The sequence below is a fragment of the Leuresthes tenuis genome, unplaced genomic scaffold (assembly GCF_036924035.1).
Source record: "Leuresthes tenuis unplaced genomic scaffold, fLeuTen1.0.hap1 SCAF_11, whole genome shotgun sequence".
In the NCBI taxonomy this organism is placed as follows: domain Eukaryota; kingdom Metazoa; phylum Chordata; class Actinopteri; order Atheriniformes; family Atherinopsidae; genus Leuresthes; species Leuresthes tenuis.
This window is the reverse complement of record NW_027325365.1, coordinates 15961450-15976418: the sequence shown is the minus strand read 5'-3', so window position 1 is coordinate 15976418 and position 14969 is coordinate 15961450. Positions and strand designations below refer to the sequence as shown.

At 40.2% G+C, this 14969-nt stretch overlaps 5 protein-coding genes across 25 annotated transcripts in view; all 5 read left to right on the top strand.

Annotated features, from left to right (window-relative positions):
- The window catches only part of LOC140318082 (protocadherin gamma-C5-like), a 259247-nt gene that overhangs the window by 112815 nt on the left and 131463 nt on the right, over positions 1 to 14969 (top strand). The window lies entirely within an intron of this gene.
- Positions 500 to 3094, top strand: LOC140318529 (protocadherin gamma-A7-like). Its single transcript, XM_072396356.1, has 2 exons — positions 500 to 1045; positions 2330 to 3094. Exons 1-2 carry the CDS (start codon positions 653 to 655, stop codon positions 3092 to 3094), a joined length of 1158 nt encoding a protein of 385 aa, XP_072252457.1. The 5' UTR covers positions 500 to 652.
- On the top strand, positions 3753 to 6441 carry LOC140318528 (protocadherin gamma-A7-like). The gene is made up of 3 exons (XM_072396355.1): positions 3753 to 4305; positions 5599 to 6367; positions 6436 to 6441. Exons 1-3 carry the CDS (start codon positions 3917 to 3919, stop codon positions 6439 to 6441), a joined length of 1164 nt encoding a protein of 387 aa, XP_072252456.1. The 5' UTR covers positions 3753 to 3916.
- On the top strand, positions 7157 to 10300 carry LOC140318527 (protocadherin gamma-A7-like). The gene is made up of 3 exons (XM_072396354.1): positions 7157 to 7679; positions 8967 to 9742; positions 10199 to 10300. Exons 1-3 carry the CDS (start codon positions 7304 to 7306, stop codon positions 10298 to 10300), a joined length of 1254 nt encoding a protein of 417 aa, XP_072252455.1. The 5' UTR covers positions 7157 to 7303.
- On the top strand, positions 10873 to 13430 carry LOC140318525 (protocadherin gamma-A7-like). Its single transcript, XM_072396353.1, has 3 exons — positions 10873 to 11260; positions 12548 to 13316; positions 13419 to 13430. Exons 1-3 carry the CDS (start codon positions 10917 to 10919, stop codon positions 13428 to 13430), a joined length of 1125 nt encoding a protein of 374 aa, XP_072252454.1. The 5' UTR covers positions 10873 to 10916.

Sequence of the window (14969 nt, the reverse complement as noted above, 5' to 3'; positions counted from 1 at the left end):
TACTTTAGAAAGACCTTTCTTAAAGCTATTAAAATTTTAAACTTAATTCTTAATATATTAATGATAATAAGTGTTCTTTTTGCTCACAACTTATCCCTCAAAGTTTTAGTCTTTTCCTTCTGCAAAAGTGGGTCTATTATTTACCTATAATTTATTTTAAAATGTATAATTCTGTTTTCTTTCTAATTGCTTTTGTTTTGTGAACAAGCATTCAATAGAAAAATATCCTACACATCGGTCTTGACTTTGTTATTTGTTATTCATTTCTCAAAACGACATATCTGAAAGTGACCCCTGTGTTTAATTTAACGTTTTCTTGGCAAGTATGCTGTCACTTTTAAGAACATCATTAAAGCACCTAATTAATACTGTTAGATATTTGGTCACATAAGTTCCTTATTTTTGCCTCTAAGAGACGCTGTTCCCTGGTAAATCAATTATGTTGTGCATTTTGTGTCAGACCTGTTCCCTCCCTCATCACTGCATGTTACGTCAGCAGAAGATGTGCGTTTCAATTGTGCTGCTTCTCAACGAAATATATGAGCTTTAGACTTATAATACCAATACAAATTAAGCTGGGATATATACCTCTTCTTCGCTGAATTGAAAGATCCAGTTAGTTTCTCGGTTTGGACGAACGAATTGTTTTTACATGGAATTTAACGAACAACGCCGAGACAGAAGGAGAAGATGGCGAATACAAGGCGTTGTGAAGCTGTTCCTTTTTCAGTTTCTTTTTCTTTATCAAGTGGGGGCACAGATCCGGTACTCAATCCCAGAGGAACTGAAGACAGGATCCCTTGTTGGTAACGTCGCACAAGATCTAGGTTTGGATTTAACAAGGCTGCGTTCTGGTCGGGCCCGAATCGTGACTGGAGAAAATATCCAGTACACCCAACTAAAGACAGACAAAGGGACATTAGTTGTCAACGAGAGAATAGACAGGGAGCAGCTCTGTGGTGAGGTTACACCGTGTAGCTTTACTTTTGAGATTTTATTGGAAAAGCCGATGGAGTTGCACCCTGTAACGATAGAAGTGCTGGATGTTAACGACAACGCTCCCACTTTTGAAAACAGTCATTTGGCATTTGAAATCAGCGAATCTGCGGCGCTCGGCTCCCGTTTTGTTTTAGAGAGTGCGGACGATGCTGATGTTGGACAAAACGGACTACAGAACTACATTTTAACTCCGAATGATAATTTTGTTTTGAAACAACATGTTAATGCTGACGGAAGTAAATATGCTGAAATGGTTATTCAAAAACATTTAGACAGAGAGCAACAGCCACGCCTGTCTCTGAAACTGTTGGCCGTGGACGGTGGCAACCCACAGAAATCTGGTACAGTAAATATAGATATAAACATTCTGGATGCTAATGATAATGCTCCTGTGTTTAATCAAACCATCTATAAGGTGACAGTGTTTGAGAATGCGCCAAAAGGCACTTACGTTGTCACTGTGAATGCAAGTGACATAGACAGTGGTTCAAATGGACAAGTAACATACTACTTTTCAAAATCAAAAGCAGGGATATCAGATTTGTTTGACATGGATGAAGCTACAGGAAGAATATATGTGACGAAAGAAATTGATTTTGAAAAAGACAGAAAAATTGAGTTTCGGGTTGAAGCTAAGGATCAGGGAGGACTGACGGACTCAAGTAAGGTAGAAATAGAAGTCATAGATATAAATGATAATGCTCCGGTCATTAACGTAATGTCTTTCACTAGTCCCGTATCAGAAGACTCCCATATTGGTACCACAGTTGGCATAATTAATGTTAAAGATCTTGACTCGGGTGAAAATGGACAAGTAAGGTGCAGAATAGAAGGTAATGTTCCTTTCAAAATTAAATCAAATGTCAGAAATTATTATGCATTGATAACTGATGCTGCATTGGACCGTGAAATTATTTCAGAGTTTAACATCACCGTTATTGCCTCAGACGCAGGATCTCCTCCCCTCTCAACAAAAAGAACATTCAATTTAAAGGTTTCAGATGTTAATGATAACGCTCCAGTTTTTCCACGAACTATTTATAGTGCTTTAATAACAGAAAATAACTCTCCTGGTCTCTCTGTATTACCTATTAAAGCAAAAGACCCCGATGAAAACCAGAACGCCCGTGTTTCCTACATTTTGGAGGAATGTGAGATTAGTGGGTCTCCAATATCTGAGTATGTTTCCGTGAATGCAGAAAACGGCGTCATTCGTGCAGTTCGCTCTTTTGACTACGAGCAGATCAAAGAGTTGATGTTCATTGTCAAAGCGCAGGACGGAGGCTCTCCTCCACTCAGTAGCAATGTGACTGTGAAAATACTGATCCAGGACCAGAACGACAATCCCCCTCAGGTTTTGTACCCAGTCCAGACTGGTGGCTCTGTGGTGGCTGAAATGGTGCCTCGTTCAGCAGATGTGGGCTATCTGGTCACTAAAGTGGTGGCTGTTGATGTGGACTCTGGACAGAATGCCTGGCTCTCCTATAAACTGCAGAAAGCCACAGACAGGGCGTTGTTTGAAGTGGGCTTACAGAATGGAGAAATAAGAACTATCCGCCAAGTCACTGATAAAGATGCAGTGAAACAAAGACTGACTGTTATAGTGGAGGACAACGGGCAGCCCTCTCGTTCAGCTACAGTCATTGTTAACGTGGCGGTGGCGGACAGCTTCCCTGAAGTGCTGTCGGAGTTCACTGACTTTACACTCGACAAGGAGTACAATGACAACCTGACTTTTTACTTAGTGTTGGCTCTGGCTGTAGTTTCCTTCCTCTTCATCACGTGTTTAGTGGTTATTATATCAGTGAAAATCTACAGATGGAGACAGTCTCGCATCCTGTATCACTCCAGCCTCCCTGTGATTCCATATTATCCACCACGTTACTCAGACACTTTGGGGACAGGGACACTCCCTCACGTGTACAATTACGAGGTGTGCAGGACGACTGACTCCAGAAAGAGTGACTGTAAGTTCGGCACAGTTGGTAGTCAGAACGTGCTGATAATGGACCCCAGTTCTACAGGAACGATGCAGCGGATACAGAGTGAGAAGAACATCCTCGATGAACCAGACTCTCCTTTAGAGGTCAGCTGAAATTTGACTCTTTTTGTCTATTTCTTTATTGTGTATTATCACTTTCACTTGTTAGATTTTGATTCACTGATTTGATTATCAGTGTCACCACATTCCTTATTTCTACAGTATTCAATAGCGCCATTCCCCCTTTCACAATGCAAGTCAAAAATAAATTTTTACATAGACGTTTTGCATGTGAACATTTTTATAGTGTTTTTCTCAGGTTTTTCGCTTAATCTTTATGAGCCAATATTATGAGCAACAATCCATCCATCCATTTATATGCCCGCTTAATCCGTCAGTCTAATTAAATAAATCTTCCTGTTGTATGTAGTAACTTACTAATTTTGGTGTAAATCCTGGTCAAATCACAGGGAAACAGGTGTGAAATTTGTGATATGTTGTTGTTCTTGTCATATTAGCGAAATGACTATTATTGCAACATGTTAAGAACTTTAATCGATAAATAAACGGATACACAGGAAGTCATTCGTAAGAGATTTCAAAGTAGAAATGTATTGATTTTGATTCACGCTATGAATGATATCATATAAGCTTTTTATTATTTCCACCTTTGAGACTCTAAGGGACGCTGTTGGACAGCAAAATATATTTTTTCTCTTTCGTCGTCATTCGGTCCATCCCCAGACCGAGCATAGCCGACTCTGCAGAATGTTCTCTGTGTTTTGTCGAGGTTGCAGCCAGTGCGGTGTCACAGACTTGCTTTTTCAAGATTGAGGACGTTTAATTTTTTATATCTCAACAAGAAACGGATATACCAGGATTTGTTTTACATACAGATGAACAAATTACACTAATTTCCTTCAATTTATTTTTGTAATGGCGATTGTGAGACGTCTCATCAACATATCTTTAAGATGGCGACTATCGTGTGGACTACAGTCGCAAATACGATTCCTTGTGTTGCTGCTTCATATAGTTTTCATGGTAGACTGCCAGATTCGCTACTCTATTCCAGAAGAGATGAAGAGAGGTTCTGTCATCGGTAATGTAGCGCAAGATCTTGGCTTGGACCTGCAAAGACTCCGCTCTGGGCGGGCCCGTATCGTGACCGGAGAGGACGTTCACTACACAGAGCTCATGGCAGACAAAGGGGTTTTAGTAGTGAATGAGCGAATAGACAGAGAGCAGCTTTGTGGAGACGTAACGCCGTGCAGCTTTAGCTTTGAGGTGATTTTAGAAAACCCAATTGATCTTCACAGAATAACTGTTGAGGTTTTGGACATAAACGACCACGCTCCCATTTTTCAAAATAATGAAAAAGCAATCAGTTTTGAAATTAGCGAATCAGCTGCAGTTGGAGTAAAATTTCCGTTGCAGAGCGCGGATGATTTAGATGTAGGTCAAAACGCGTTGCAAGGTTACATTTTATCACCAAACGAGAATTTTATTTTGAAGCAACATGCGAATCCAGACGGAAGCAAACATGTTGAAATGGTGCTCCAGAAACCTTTAGACAGAGAAGAACGTCCTCGTTTGTCTTTAAAGTTAATTGCAGTTGACGGAGGGAAACCCCAGAGGTCTGGTTCAGTAGATATAAATATAATTATTCTAGATGCCAACGACAATATTCCAATTTTTAACCAGTCAGTGTACAAAACGTCTGTACTGGAAAATGTCATGAAAGGTACAACTGTTATTACTGTAAATGCCACGGATTCTGACAGTGGTTCAAACGGACTGATTAGTTACAGTTTGTCTAACATAAAAGGAAGTGCAGCAGATATATTCACTATTGATGAAATCACTGGCACAATTTTTGTGTCTGGACTGATAAATTTTGAAAAAGAAAGAAAGTATGATATTAGAGTAGAGGCAAAGGACCAGGGGGGTTTAATTGGGACCAGTAAAGTTATAGTTGAGGTCATTGATGTCAATGATAATGCACCAGTTATAAATGTCATGTCGTTTTCAAGCCCAGTGCCAGAGGATGCCCCTCCTGGTACAACTATAGCTGTTTTCAATGTAAAGGATGCAGATTTTGATAGAAATGGGCAAATAAAATGTTATGTTGATGTGAAATTTCCTTTTAAAATTGAGTCCTCTCTATCAAACTATTATAATTTGGTCTCAGATCAGAACTTTGATAGAGAATCCGTATCAGAATATAATGTAACAATAATGGCCACTGATTTTGGGTCTCCTCCTCTATCTAGTACAAGACAATTACATATTAAAATCTCTGACATCAATGACAATGCTCCATTATTTGTTAAAAACACCTATTCTGCCTCTATCATGGAGAATAATTCACCTGGATTTTCCATATTTCGTGTTAGTGCTCAGGACTCTGATTGGAATCAAAACGCCAGAATCTCATATCTTTTAGAGGACACACGGGTCAGTGGAGGTCCAGTTTCTACTTATGTATCTTTAAACTCTGAAAGTGGAATTATTTCTGCCGTGCGCTCTTTTGATTATGAACAACTTAAAGAACTCAACCTTATAATCAAAGCTCAGGATGGAGGCTCTCCTCCACTCAGCAGCAATGTGACTGTGAAAATACTGATCCAGGACCAGAACGACAATCCCCCTCAGGTTCTGTACCCAGTCCAGACTGGTGGCTCAGTGGTGGCTGAAATGGTGCCTCGTTCAGCAGATGTGGGCTATCTGGTCACTAAAGTGGTGGCTGTTGATGTGGACTCTGGACAGAATGCCTGGCTCTCCTATAAACTGCAGAAAGCCACAGACAGGGCGCTGTTTGAAGTGGGCTTACAGAATGGAGAAATAAGAACTATCCGTCAAGTCACTGATAAAGATGCTGTGAAACAAAGACTGACTGTTATAGTGGAGGACAACGGGCAGCCCTCTCGTTCAGCTACAGTCATTGTTAACGTGGCGGTGGCGGACAGCTTCCCTGAAGTGCTGTCGGAGTTCACTGACTTTACACTCGACAAGGAGTACAATGACAACCTGACTTTTTACTTAGTGTTGGCTCTGGCTGTAGTTTCCTTCCTCTTCATCACATGTTTAGTGGTTATTATATCAGTGAAAATCTACAGATGGAGACAGTCTCGCATCCTGTATCATTCCAGCCTCCCTGTGATTCCATATTATCCACCACGTTACTCAGACACTTTGGGGACAGGGACTCTCCCTCACGTGTACAATTACGAGGTGTGCAGGACGACTGACTCCAGAAAGAGTGACTATAAGTTCGGCACCGTTGGTAGTCAGAACGTGCTGATAATGGACCCCAGTTCTACAGGGACAATGCAGCGGATACAGAGTGAGAAGAACATCCTGGATGAACCAGACTCACCTCTTGAGGTGAGTCAAATTGTTAAGTTCCAACGTTGTGCAGGTGGTTTTTCTTGTGTATTCTGCTGAATTGACAGTTATAGCCAATTTTAGGCCAATGGAAAGCATTTGACCATCCCTTACTTGATAAGATAAATGCACATATTAAAACTTGAAGAAAATGGTATTAAACTTTTATTTTTTGTCAAAGTATGCTTAATTTGTAAAAGTACATTTTCTAAGTTGTCGGTGACTTTTATTCTTGTAACATCACAACTTATATGGAGTGATTTAATGTCTATAAATTAACACTGAAAGGAAAGACAAATATATACGTCATTTAATATTCTATTTTTAATTAAAATCCTACCGCCAGGACTGCCATTCAGTACTAACCTGTATCATCCGTGTCTTGGCATTATTTTTTAAATCCACTTGTTTTCCTCAGCAGTCCATAAACTGCATATTTTAACTTGTTTGAGTTAGAGGTCAAATGTTGTGGCCGAACGCATATTTTTGGATGTACTTATCATACCAGCCTTTAGCTTAAGTCAGGAGTGGATTATTTTGTTTTCAAATTTATTTTTCTGTTAAATATGATGTGGTTATATTTGTACTTTCTTATGAATATTCAAAATACAATATATCAATTAGTTTCCCGGACGACTGTGAATTTACATGGTACTACTGATTCTGGACTGTAAGGGACGCTATTGGTCAGTCCAAAGTATTGCCTAAAACCCTCCCACACCTCGCCTTCACTTTGCGCCTTGCCCATTAAGGGAATAGGTTATACTTTACAGTATATGTCTTGAAAGCTAAATACAGACATCTCCATTCAGATTTATACGACAAAACTTGGAAGGCAGCACCATTTATATTTAGTGGCATGTTCAGTTTAATTTTTATCATAGGTTTCGTGTTTGGATCATAGTGGACCTCTTTTTTTTCCGTTTTTCCTTCGTAATGGCATGTGGATTGCGACGCTGCTCTCAGTGCGTGAAATGGCGTTTTGGCTGCGGACAGAGTTGGCTGCTTCTTTTTTTCCTTTTCTGTATTTGTCGTTTTGCCACCGGACATATCAGATATTCGATACCAGAAGAGATGAAAAAAGGCTCCTATATCGGAAATGTTGCACAGGACCTTGGCGTGGATCTGAAAAGACTCCTTTCTGGTCGGGCCCGTATCGTGACCGGGGAGAACATCCAGTACATTGAGCTGAAGGCAGACAAAGGGATTTTAGTGGTGAAAGAAAGAATCGACCGGGAGCAGCTTTGCGGTGACTCAACGCCCTGTAGTTTCAGTTTTGAAATGATATTAGAAAATCCGATGGAGCTTCATCAAATTACGATTGAAATAACAGATATAAATGATCATTCACCAACGTTCAAAAGAAATGTTATCAAGTTTGAAATCAGTGAATCAGCGAATACTGGCGCTCGTTTCTCACTTAGCAGTGCCGAAGACTCAGATGTGGATATCAACGGACTCAGGGAATACTTTTTAACTGAGAATGATCATTTTGTTCTTAAACAACACTCAAATGCAGATGGAAAGAAATACGCCGAGATGGTGCTTCAGAAGCCATTAGACAGAGAGGCAAACCCCAATCTGTCTTTAAAGTTAATAGCTGTGGACGGTGGAACTCCTCAGAGATCTGGTACAGTAAATATAGATATCACAGTTCTTGATGTAAATGATAATGCACCTGTATTTAATCAGTCTGTGTACAAAGTGACAATCTTAGAAAACTCACCGAGAGGAACTAAAGTTGCCACAGTCAATGCTAGTGACGCAGATATCGAGTCAAACAGTATTGTAACGTATTATTTTTCAGATCTCAACAGTGCTCTTTGTGATTCGTTTAAGATTGATGAAGGGAGTGGTGTCATTTCGATTGTAGGTCCAATTGACTATGAAAAAGACAAAAAGTATGAACTTAGAATTGATGCAAAAGATCAAGGAGGTTTAACTGATTCAAGTAAAGTGATTATTGAAGTGATTGATGTGAATGACAACGTCCCTCTCATAAGCGTAATGTCATTCACTAGTCCAGTGTCAGAGGACTCTCCCCCTGGAACAACTATTGGTATTATTAATGTGAAAGACCTCGACTCAGGTGATAACGGACAAGTTACTTGTAGAATAGAACAAAATGCGCCTTTCAAGATCAAATCGAATCTAAGAAATTACTATTCTTTGGTTACTGATTCTGCATTAGATCGTGAAAGAGCTTCAGAATATAACATAACTGTTGTCGCAACAGACGCTGGGATGCCTCCTCTTTCAGCTAGAAGAACCTTTCAGTTAAAGATATCTGATATCAATGATAATGCTCCGGTGTTTCCACAAAGTGTTTATAACGCTTTTATCTTGGAAAATAACGCTGCAGGTGTTTCTGTTCTCACAGTAAGGGCTAAGGATTCTGATGAAAATCAAAACGCCCACATTTCTTATATTCTTGAGGACTCAAATATCGCTGGATCCCCACTTTCTGACTATGTTTCTGTAAATGCAGAAAGTGGAGTCGTTCACGTGGTACGCTCAATGGATTATGAACAAATTAAGCAGCTACTTTTCATTATCAAAGCTCAGGATGGAGGCTCTCCTCCATTCAGTAGCAATGTGACTGTGAAAATACTGATCCAGGACCAGAACGATAACCCCCCTCAGGTTCTGTACCCAGTCCAGACTGGTGGCTCTGTGGTGGCTGAAATGGTGCCTCATTCAGCAGATGTGGGCTATCTGGTCACTAAAGTGGTGGCTGTTGATGTGGACTCTGGACAGAATGCCTGGCTCTCCTATAAACTGCAGAAAGCCACAGACAGGGCGCTGTTTGAAGTGGGCTTACAGAATGGAGAAATAAGAACTATCCGTCAAGTCACTGATAAAGATGCTGTGAAACAAAGACTGACTGTTATAGTGGAGGACAACGGGCAGCCCTCTCGTTCAGCTACAGTCATTGTTAACGTGGCTGTGGCGGACAGCTTCCCTGAAGTGCTGTCGGAGTTCACTGACTTTACACACGACAAGGAGTACAATGACAACCTGACTTTTTACTTGGTGTTGGCTCTGGCTGTAGTTTCCTTCCTCTTCATCACGTGTTTAGTGGTTATTATATCAGTGAAAATCTACAGATGGAGACAGTCTCGCATCCTGTATCACTCCAGCCTCCCTGTGATTCCATATTATCCACCACGTTACTCAGACACTTTGGGGACAGGGACTCTCCCTCACGTGTACAATTACGAAGTGTGCAGGACGACTGACTCCAGAAAGAGTGACTGTAAGTTCGGCACAGTTGGTAGTCAGAACGTGCTGATAATGGACCCCAGTTCTACAGCAACGATGCAGCGGATACATAGTGAGAAGAACATCCTGGATGAACCAGACTCTCCTCTAGAAGTGAGTTAAATTTTTAAGCGTTATGAATTTGTTTTTTGTTTTTTCCGTAAAGAGCAACATTCAGTGTTTGGAAGCTTCTCTTTCAGTATGAAAGAAAGCACCATTGTTTGATGTGATAGGAAATATTTTTATATTCTTATTGATTTTCTCAACTTGAATTTAAACCATTTTCTTTGCATTTTATTCTTCATTACTAATGTTCTTTCTTGAGTCATATGTTGTTTTGAGCTAGTGATTTGTTTCAAAGTGGACCGATAACTAAGCAGTTTTTGCTTGATGCTCTTTTTCTGAGTCCACAATCCTATTAGTTTCCTACTCCTTGCTGTTCATGCTTAAATGATCCGTTCTCGACTAATCGACTCATGATTTGTTGATATATATGGCTTCGTTAATATTCTATACATCCATCCGCCCGTTTTCGTCCTCTTATCCGATATCGAGTCGCGGGGACAACAGGTCCAGGAAAGAGACCCAGACAATCATCTCCCCAGCTACACTCTCGAGCTCCTCCTCGGGGATCCCGAGGGGTTCCCGGGCCATAAGAGAATTGAAATTTAAATTATGTTCAATTTTTTTTTACATCTGCTATACTTTTTTTATTTTCTTTCTCTCTATTATTGCTTCTTGTTTTCTCAGGGATATCACTTCATACAAAATTAGTCAAATGTTGCTCTCTAGAATAAATTCAGAATTGGTAAAAGCCCAAGATATGTTGCTACGTAAAGCTGTTTTTGTTACGTTTTCTGATGTCCATGTATTGTTCATCCGACGTCGTCTTTTCAACAGAAATAAATTGTAACAGCTGGTAATTATAGATCCCTTTTCACACATGCTAAATACTGCGCCTGTAATTGGTGGTGAAAGTTCAGGTTTTGGACTCTAAGTGACGCTATTGGTCAGGAAAACCAGATTTGTATTAACAGTTAGGCTCTCCCTCCCTCAGACTTACTTTGTCTTTACAGTGGTGACAAGGCTCTCTGCCGAATGACGGGATTCTTTTTTAAGCAGGCTTTCTTTGTAATATAGAAGGACCAAGTTGTTTTCTTGCGCAGGGCATTTTACGGTGGACTAAACGCCTGTTTATTTTCTTCAAATGAAGGCACATCATTTGCCGAAATTTGACTGCGACATGGAAAGCCGAGTCGAATTGTACCATGGAAATGTAAGATGGCGAATGGCCTCAGTAGTGCGAAGGAAATTAACATATCTTATTTTGTTTGTTTCACTTACCGATCGAATTGCTGGTCAGATACGCTATTCCATCCCAGAAGAAATGAAAAGGGGTTCTGTTATTGGAAATATATCCCAAGATCTCGGTCTGGATCTGAGAAGGCTTCGTTCGGGCCGTGCTCGTATAGTGAGTGGAGAAAACATCCAATACACAGAGCTAAGTACGGACAAAGGGACTCTCGTCGTGAATGAGAGACTTGACCGAGAACAGCTTTGTGGAGACGTGACACCGTGCAGCCGCAGCTTCGAAATAATTTTAGAGAATCCAATCGAACTACATCGTGTCACTGTCGAGATTGTAGATATTAATGACCATGCTCCTTTCTTTCCTAATAAAGACATCCATTTTGAAATGAGTGAATCCGCGACAATAGGAGCCAAATTTCCAATTGAAAGCGCGGTTGATCCTGATGTTGGACTAAACGCATTACAAAATTACATTCTATCTCCGAATAATTACTTCATTTTGAAACAACATACGAATCCGGACGGCAATAAATACGCTGAATTGGTTCTCCAGAGGCCACTAGACAGAGAGGAAAACCCTAGCCTCCCTCTGAAGGTAATAGGTGAAGACGGCGGAAGCCCACGGAGATCTGGAACAGTTAATATAAACGTAGCTATTCTGGACGCAAACGACAATGCACCAGTGTTCAACCAGTCAGTTTACAGGGCTGTAGTTGTGGAAAATGCGCCAAAAGGCACTTACGTTACAAGAGTTAACGCCACTGATGCGGATATTGGCAGCAACGGGGAAGTCATTTTCAGCTTTTCAAAAATAAAAGGTAGCACAGTTGATATATTTAATATCGAGGAAAACACAGGTGTCATATCTGTTGGTGGACTTGTTGACTATGAAAAAGAGAAGAAATACGAGCTTAGATTAGAGGCAAGAGATAGAGGAGGTTTGACTGGGACAAGTAAAGTAATAATTGATATTAGTGATGTCAATGACAATGTTCCAGTTATTAATATCATGTCATTTACCAACACTGTATCAGAGGATGCACCTCTTGGAGCGACAATAGCTGTTATAAATGTCAAAGACGCTGATTCTGAAAAAAATGGACAAATAAAATGTACTATAGATAAAACGCTTCCATTCAGGATCCAGTCATCATTAACAAGCTACTATAATTTGGTGTCAGATCAGCATTTCGATAGGGAGACCACACCTGAATACGAAATTACAATAACAGCAGCAGATTCGGGCTCTCCACCTCTTTCTAGCTCTGTCACATTACAATTGAAGATGTCTGACATAAATGACAATGACCCATTGTTTGATCAAAACTCATATTCTGTCTACATAGAAGAGAACAATTCACCTGGAATGTTGATCACAAATGTGAGAGCAAAAGATTCTGATTGTAATCAAAATGCAAGAATATCATATTTTTTGGAACACACGCACATTGGTGGGAACCCAGTGTCGAACTATGTGTCTGTAAACACTGAAACTGGTGTTTTACATGCAGTTCGTTCATTTGATTATGAACAACTTAAAGAACTCAACCTTATAATCAAAGCTCAGGATGGAGGCTCTCCTCCACTCAGCAGCAATGTGAGTGTGAAAATACTGATCCAGGACCAGAACGATAACCCCCCTCAGGTTCTTTACCCAGTCCAGACTAGTGGCTCAGTGGTGGCTGAAATGGTGCCTCGTTCAGCAGATGTGGGCTATCTGGTCACTAAAGTGGTGGCTGTTGATGTGGACTCTGGACAGAATGCCTGGCTCTCCTATAAACTGCAGAAAGCCACAGACAGGGCGCTGTTTGAAGTGGGCTTACAGAATGGAGAAATAAGAACTATCCGCCAAGTCACTGATAAAGATGCAGTGAAACAAAGACTGACTGTTATAGTGGAGGACAACGGGCAGCCCTCTCGTTCAGCTACAGTCATTGTTAACGTGGCGGTGGCGGACAGCTTCCCTGAAGTGCTGTCGGAGTTCACTGACTTTACACACGACAAGGAGTACAATGACAACCTGACTTTTTACTTAGTGTTGGCTCTGGCTGTAGTTTCCTTCCTCTTCATCACGTGTTTAGTGGTTATTATATCAGTGAAAATCTACAGATGGAGACAGTCTCGCATCTTGTATCACTCCAGCCTCCCTGTGATTCCATATTATCCACCACGTTACTCAGACACTTTGGGAACAGGGACTCTCCCTCATGTGTACAATTACGAGGTGTGCAGGACGACTGACTCCAGAAAGAGTGACTGTAAGTTCGGCACAGTTGGTAGTCAGAACGTGCTGATAATGGACCCCAGTTCTACAGCAACGATGCAGCGGATACACAATGAGAAGAACATCCTGGATGAACCAGACTCTCCTTTAGAGGTGAGTTAAATGGTGTAGCTTTGCGTTTTTTTCTTGTTATTTATTTTTGTCTTTCTAATCGGATTGGCAGAGATTGTTTGTGTTACGCGTAACATTTTTCAGAACCACGGATAGCATCTTACTTTGCATAACTTAAAACAACACATTATTGTTTTTATTTATTCTTAGTTGCTGCTCTGGTGTTTCCTTATTCACACATGAATTGCTTCATCTTAGTTATATTTTTGTCAAAGGGGAAGGATTCCTTATAAGTGTCTTGTAATGTGTAAGATTTGCCAAACTCCATCTTTTATCTCCATACTATCTTAATGTTTACGAAATCATTCATCATATTTTGGCATATAAGTTAATATGTAATGATACTTAACTCTTGAACAAACAGTTATCAGACAGCCGTTCTTTAATGTCAACTTTGGTGAATTTAAACAGTCATCGTCTCGTGTCTTTTTTTTAAAAGTAGATGTGGTTCTGTGAGTTACAGCAGCACCTTTGTGTCGCTGTCCATGGTGCTACAACAGTCGACTGACTACACAAAATTTCTTTAAGCCTTTTATAAAGATGTCTTTTTAAACATAAAGATAATGAGTAAGATGAAAGCCAAAATGTGAGCGTTGAAGACACATTAAAATTAAATACAGACTTATTGTTCCTTTTGAAAATATTGTTTTATTGTTTACATTAATTTTCTTATTAGTTTACTGAGTAGTTCATCATCAGTATCTCACTATGAGGTAGTTTTGGTGTTAAATGCGTGAAAGCTGAATAAAATTTTACTTTGAGCACCGCTGTTGTTACATCTCTGACTTGCTGCCGAACGGATGGAGCAGTGGTCCAACCACTTAAAGCCATTTACTGCTGAGCTGGTAATAAAGGGCGACGCTCAGATTCCTCAAAGCTTAAAGTCTGAAATATCACTGACTTTATACATGACAAGGAGTACAATGACAACCTGAGTTTTTACTTAGTGTTGGCTCTGGCTGTAGTTTCCTTCCTCTTCATGACGTGTTTAGTGGTTATTATATCAGTGAAAATCTACAGATGGAGACAGTCTCGCATCTTGTATCACTCCAGCCTCCCTGTGATTCCATATTATCCACCACGTTACTCAGACACTTTGGGGACAGGGACTCTCCCTCACGTGTACAATTACGAGATGTGCAGGACGACTGACTCCAGAAAGAGTGACTGTAAGTTCGGCACAGTTGGTAGTCATAACTTGCTGATAATGGACCCCAGTTCTACAGGAACGATGCAGCAGACCCAGAGTCAGAAGAGCATCCTGATTGAGTTTTGCTTCATGTTTTCGTCACTATTTGTCTTTCTCTATGTAATCGGATTGACAGAGATTGTTCGTGTGACGCGTAACCTTTTTTAGATCCACAGATAGTATCTTATTTTGCATCACTTGAAAACAACACGTTATTGCTTTTATTTATTCTTAGTTCGTGCTCTGGTGTTTCCTGATTCCACACGTGTTGCTTCATCGTAGTTATGTTTTTTTGTCACAGTGGAAGGATTCATCGTTAGTTTTTTGTAATCTGTCAGATTTGCTAAACTGTCTTTTATTTCCACACTATCTTAAAGTTAACAAAAGAATTTATCACATTGTGACATGCAAGTCGATATGTAATGACAGATTACACTTGAACAAAC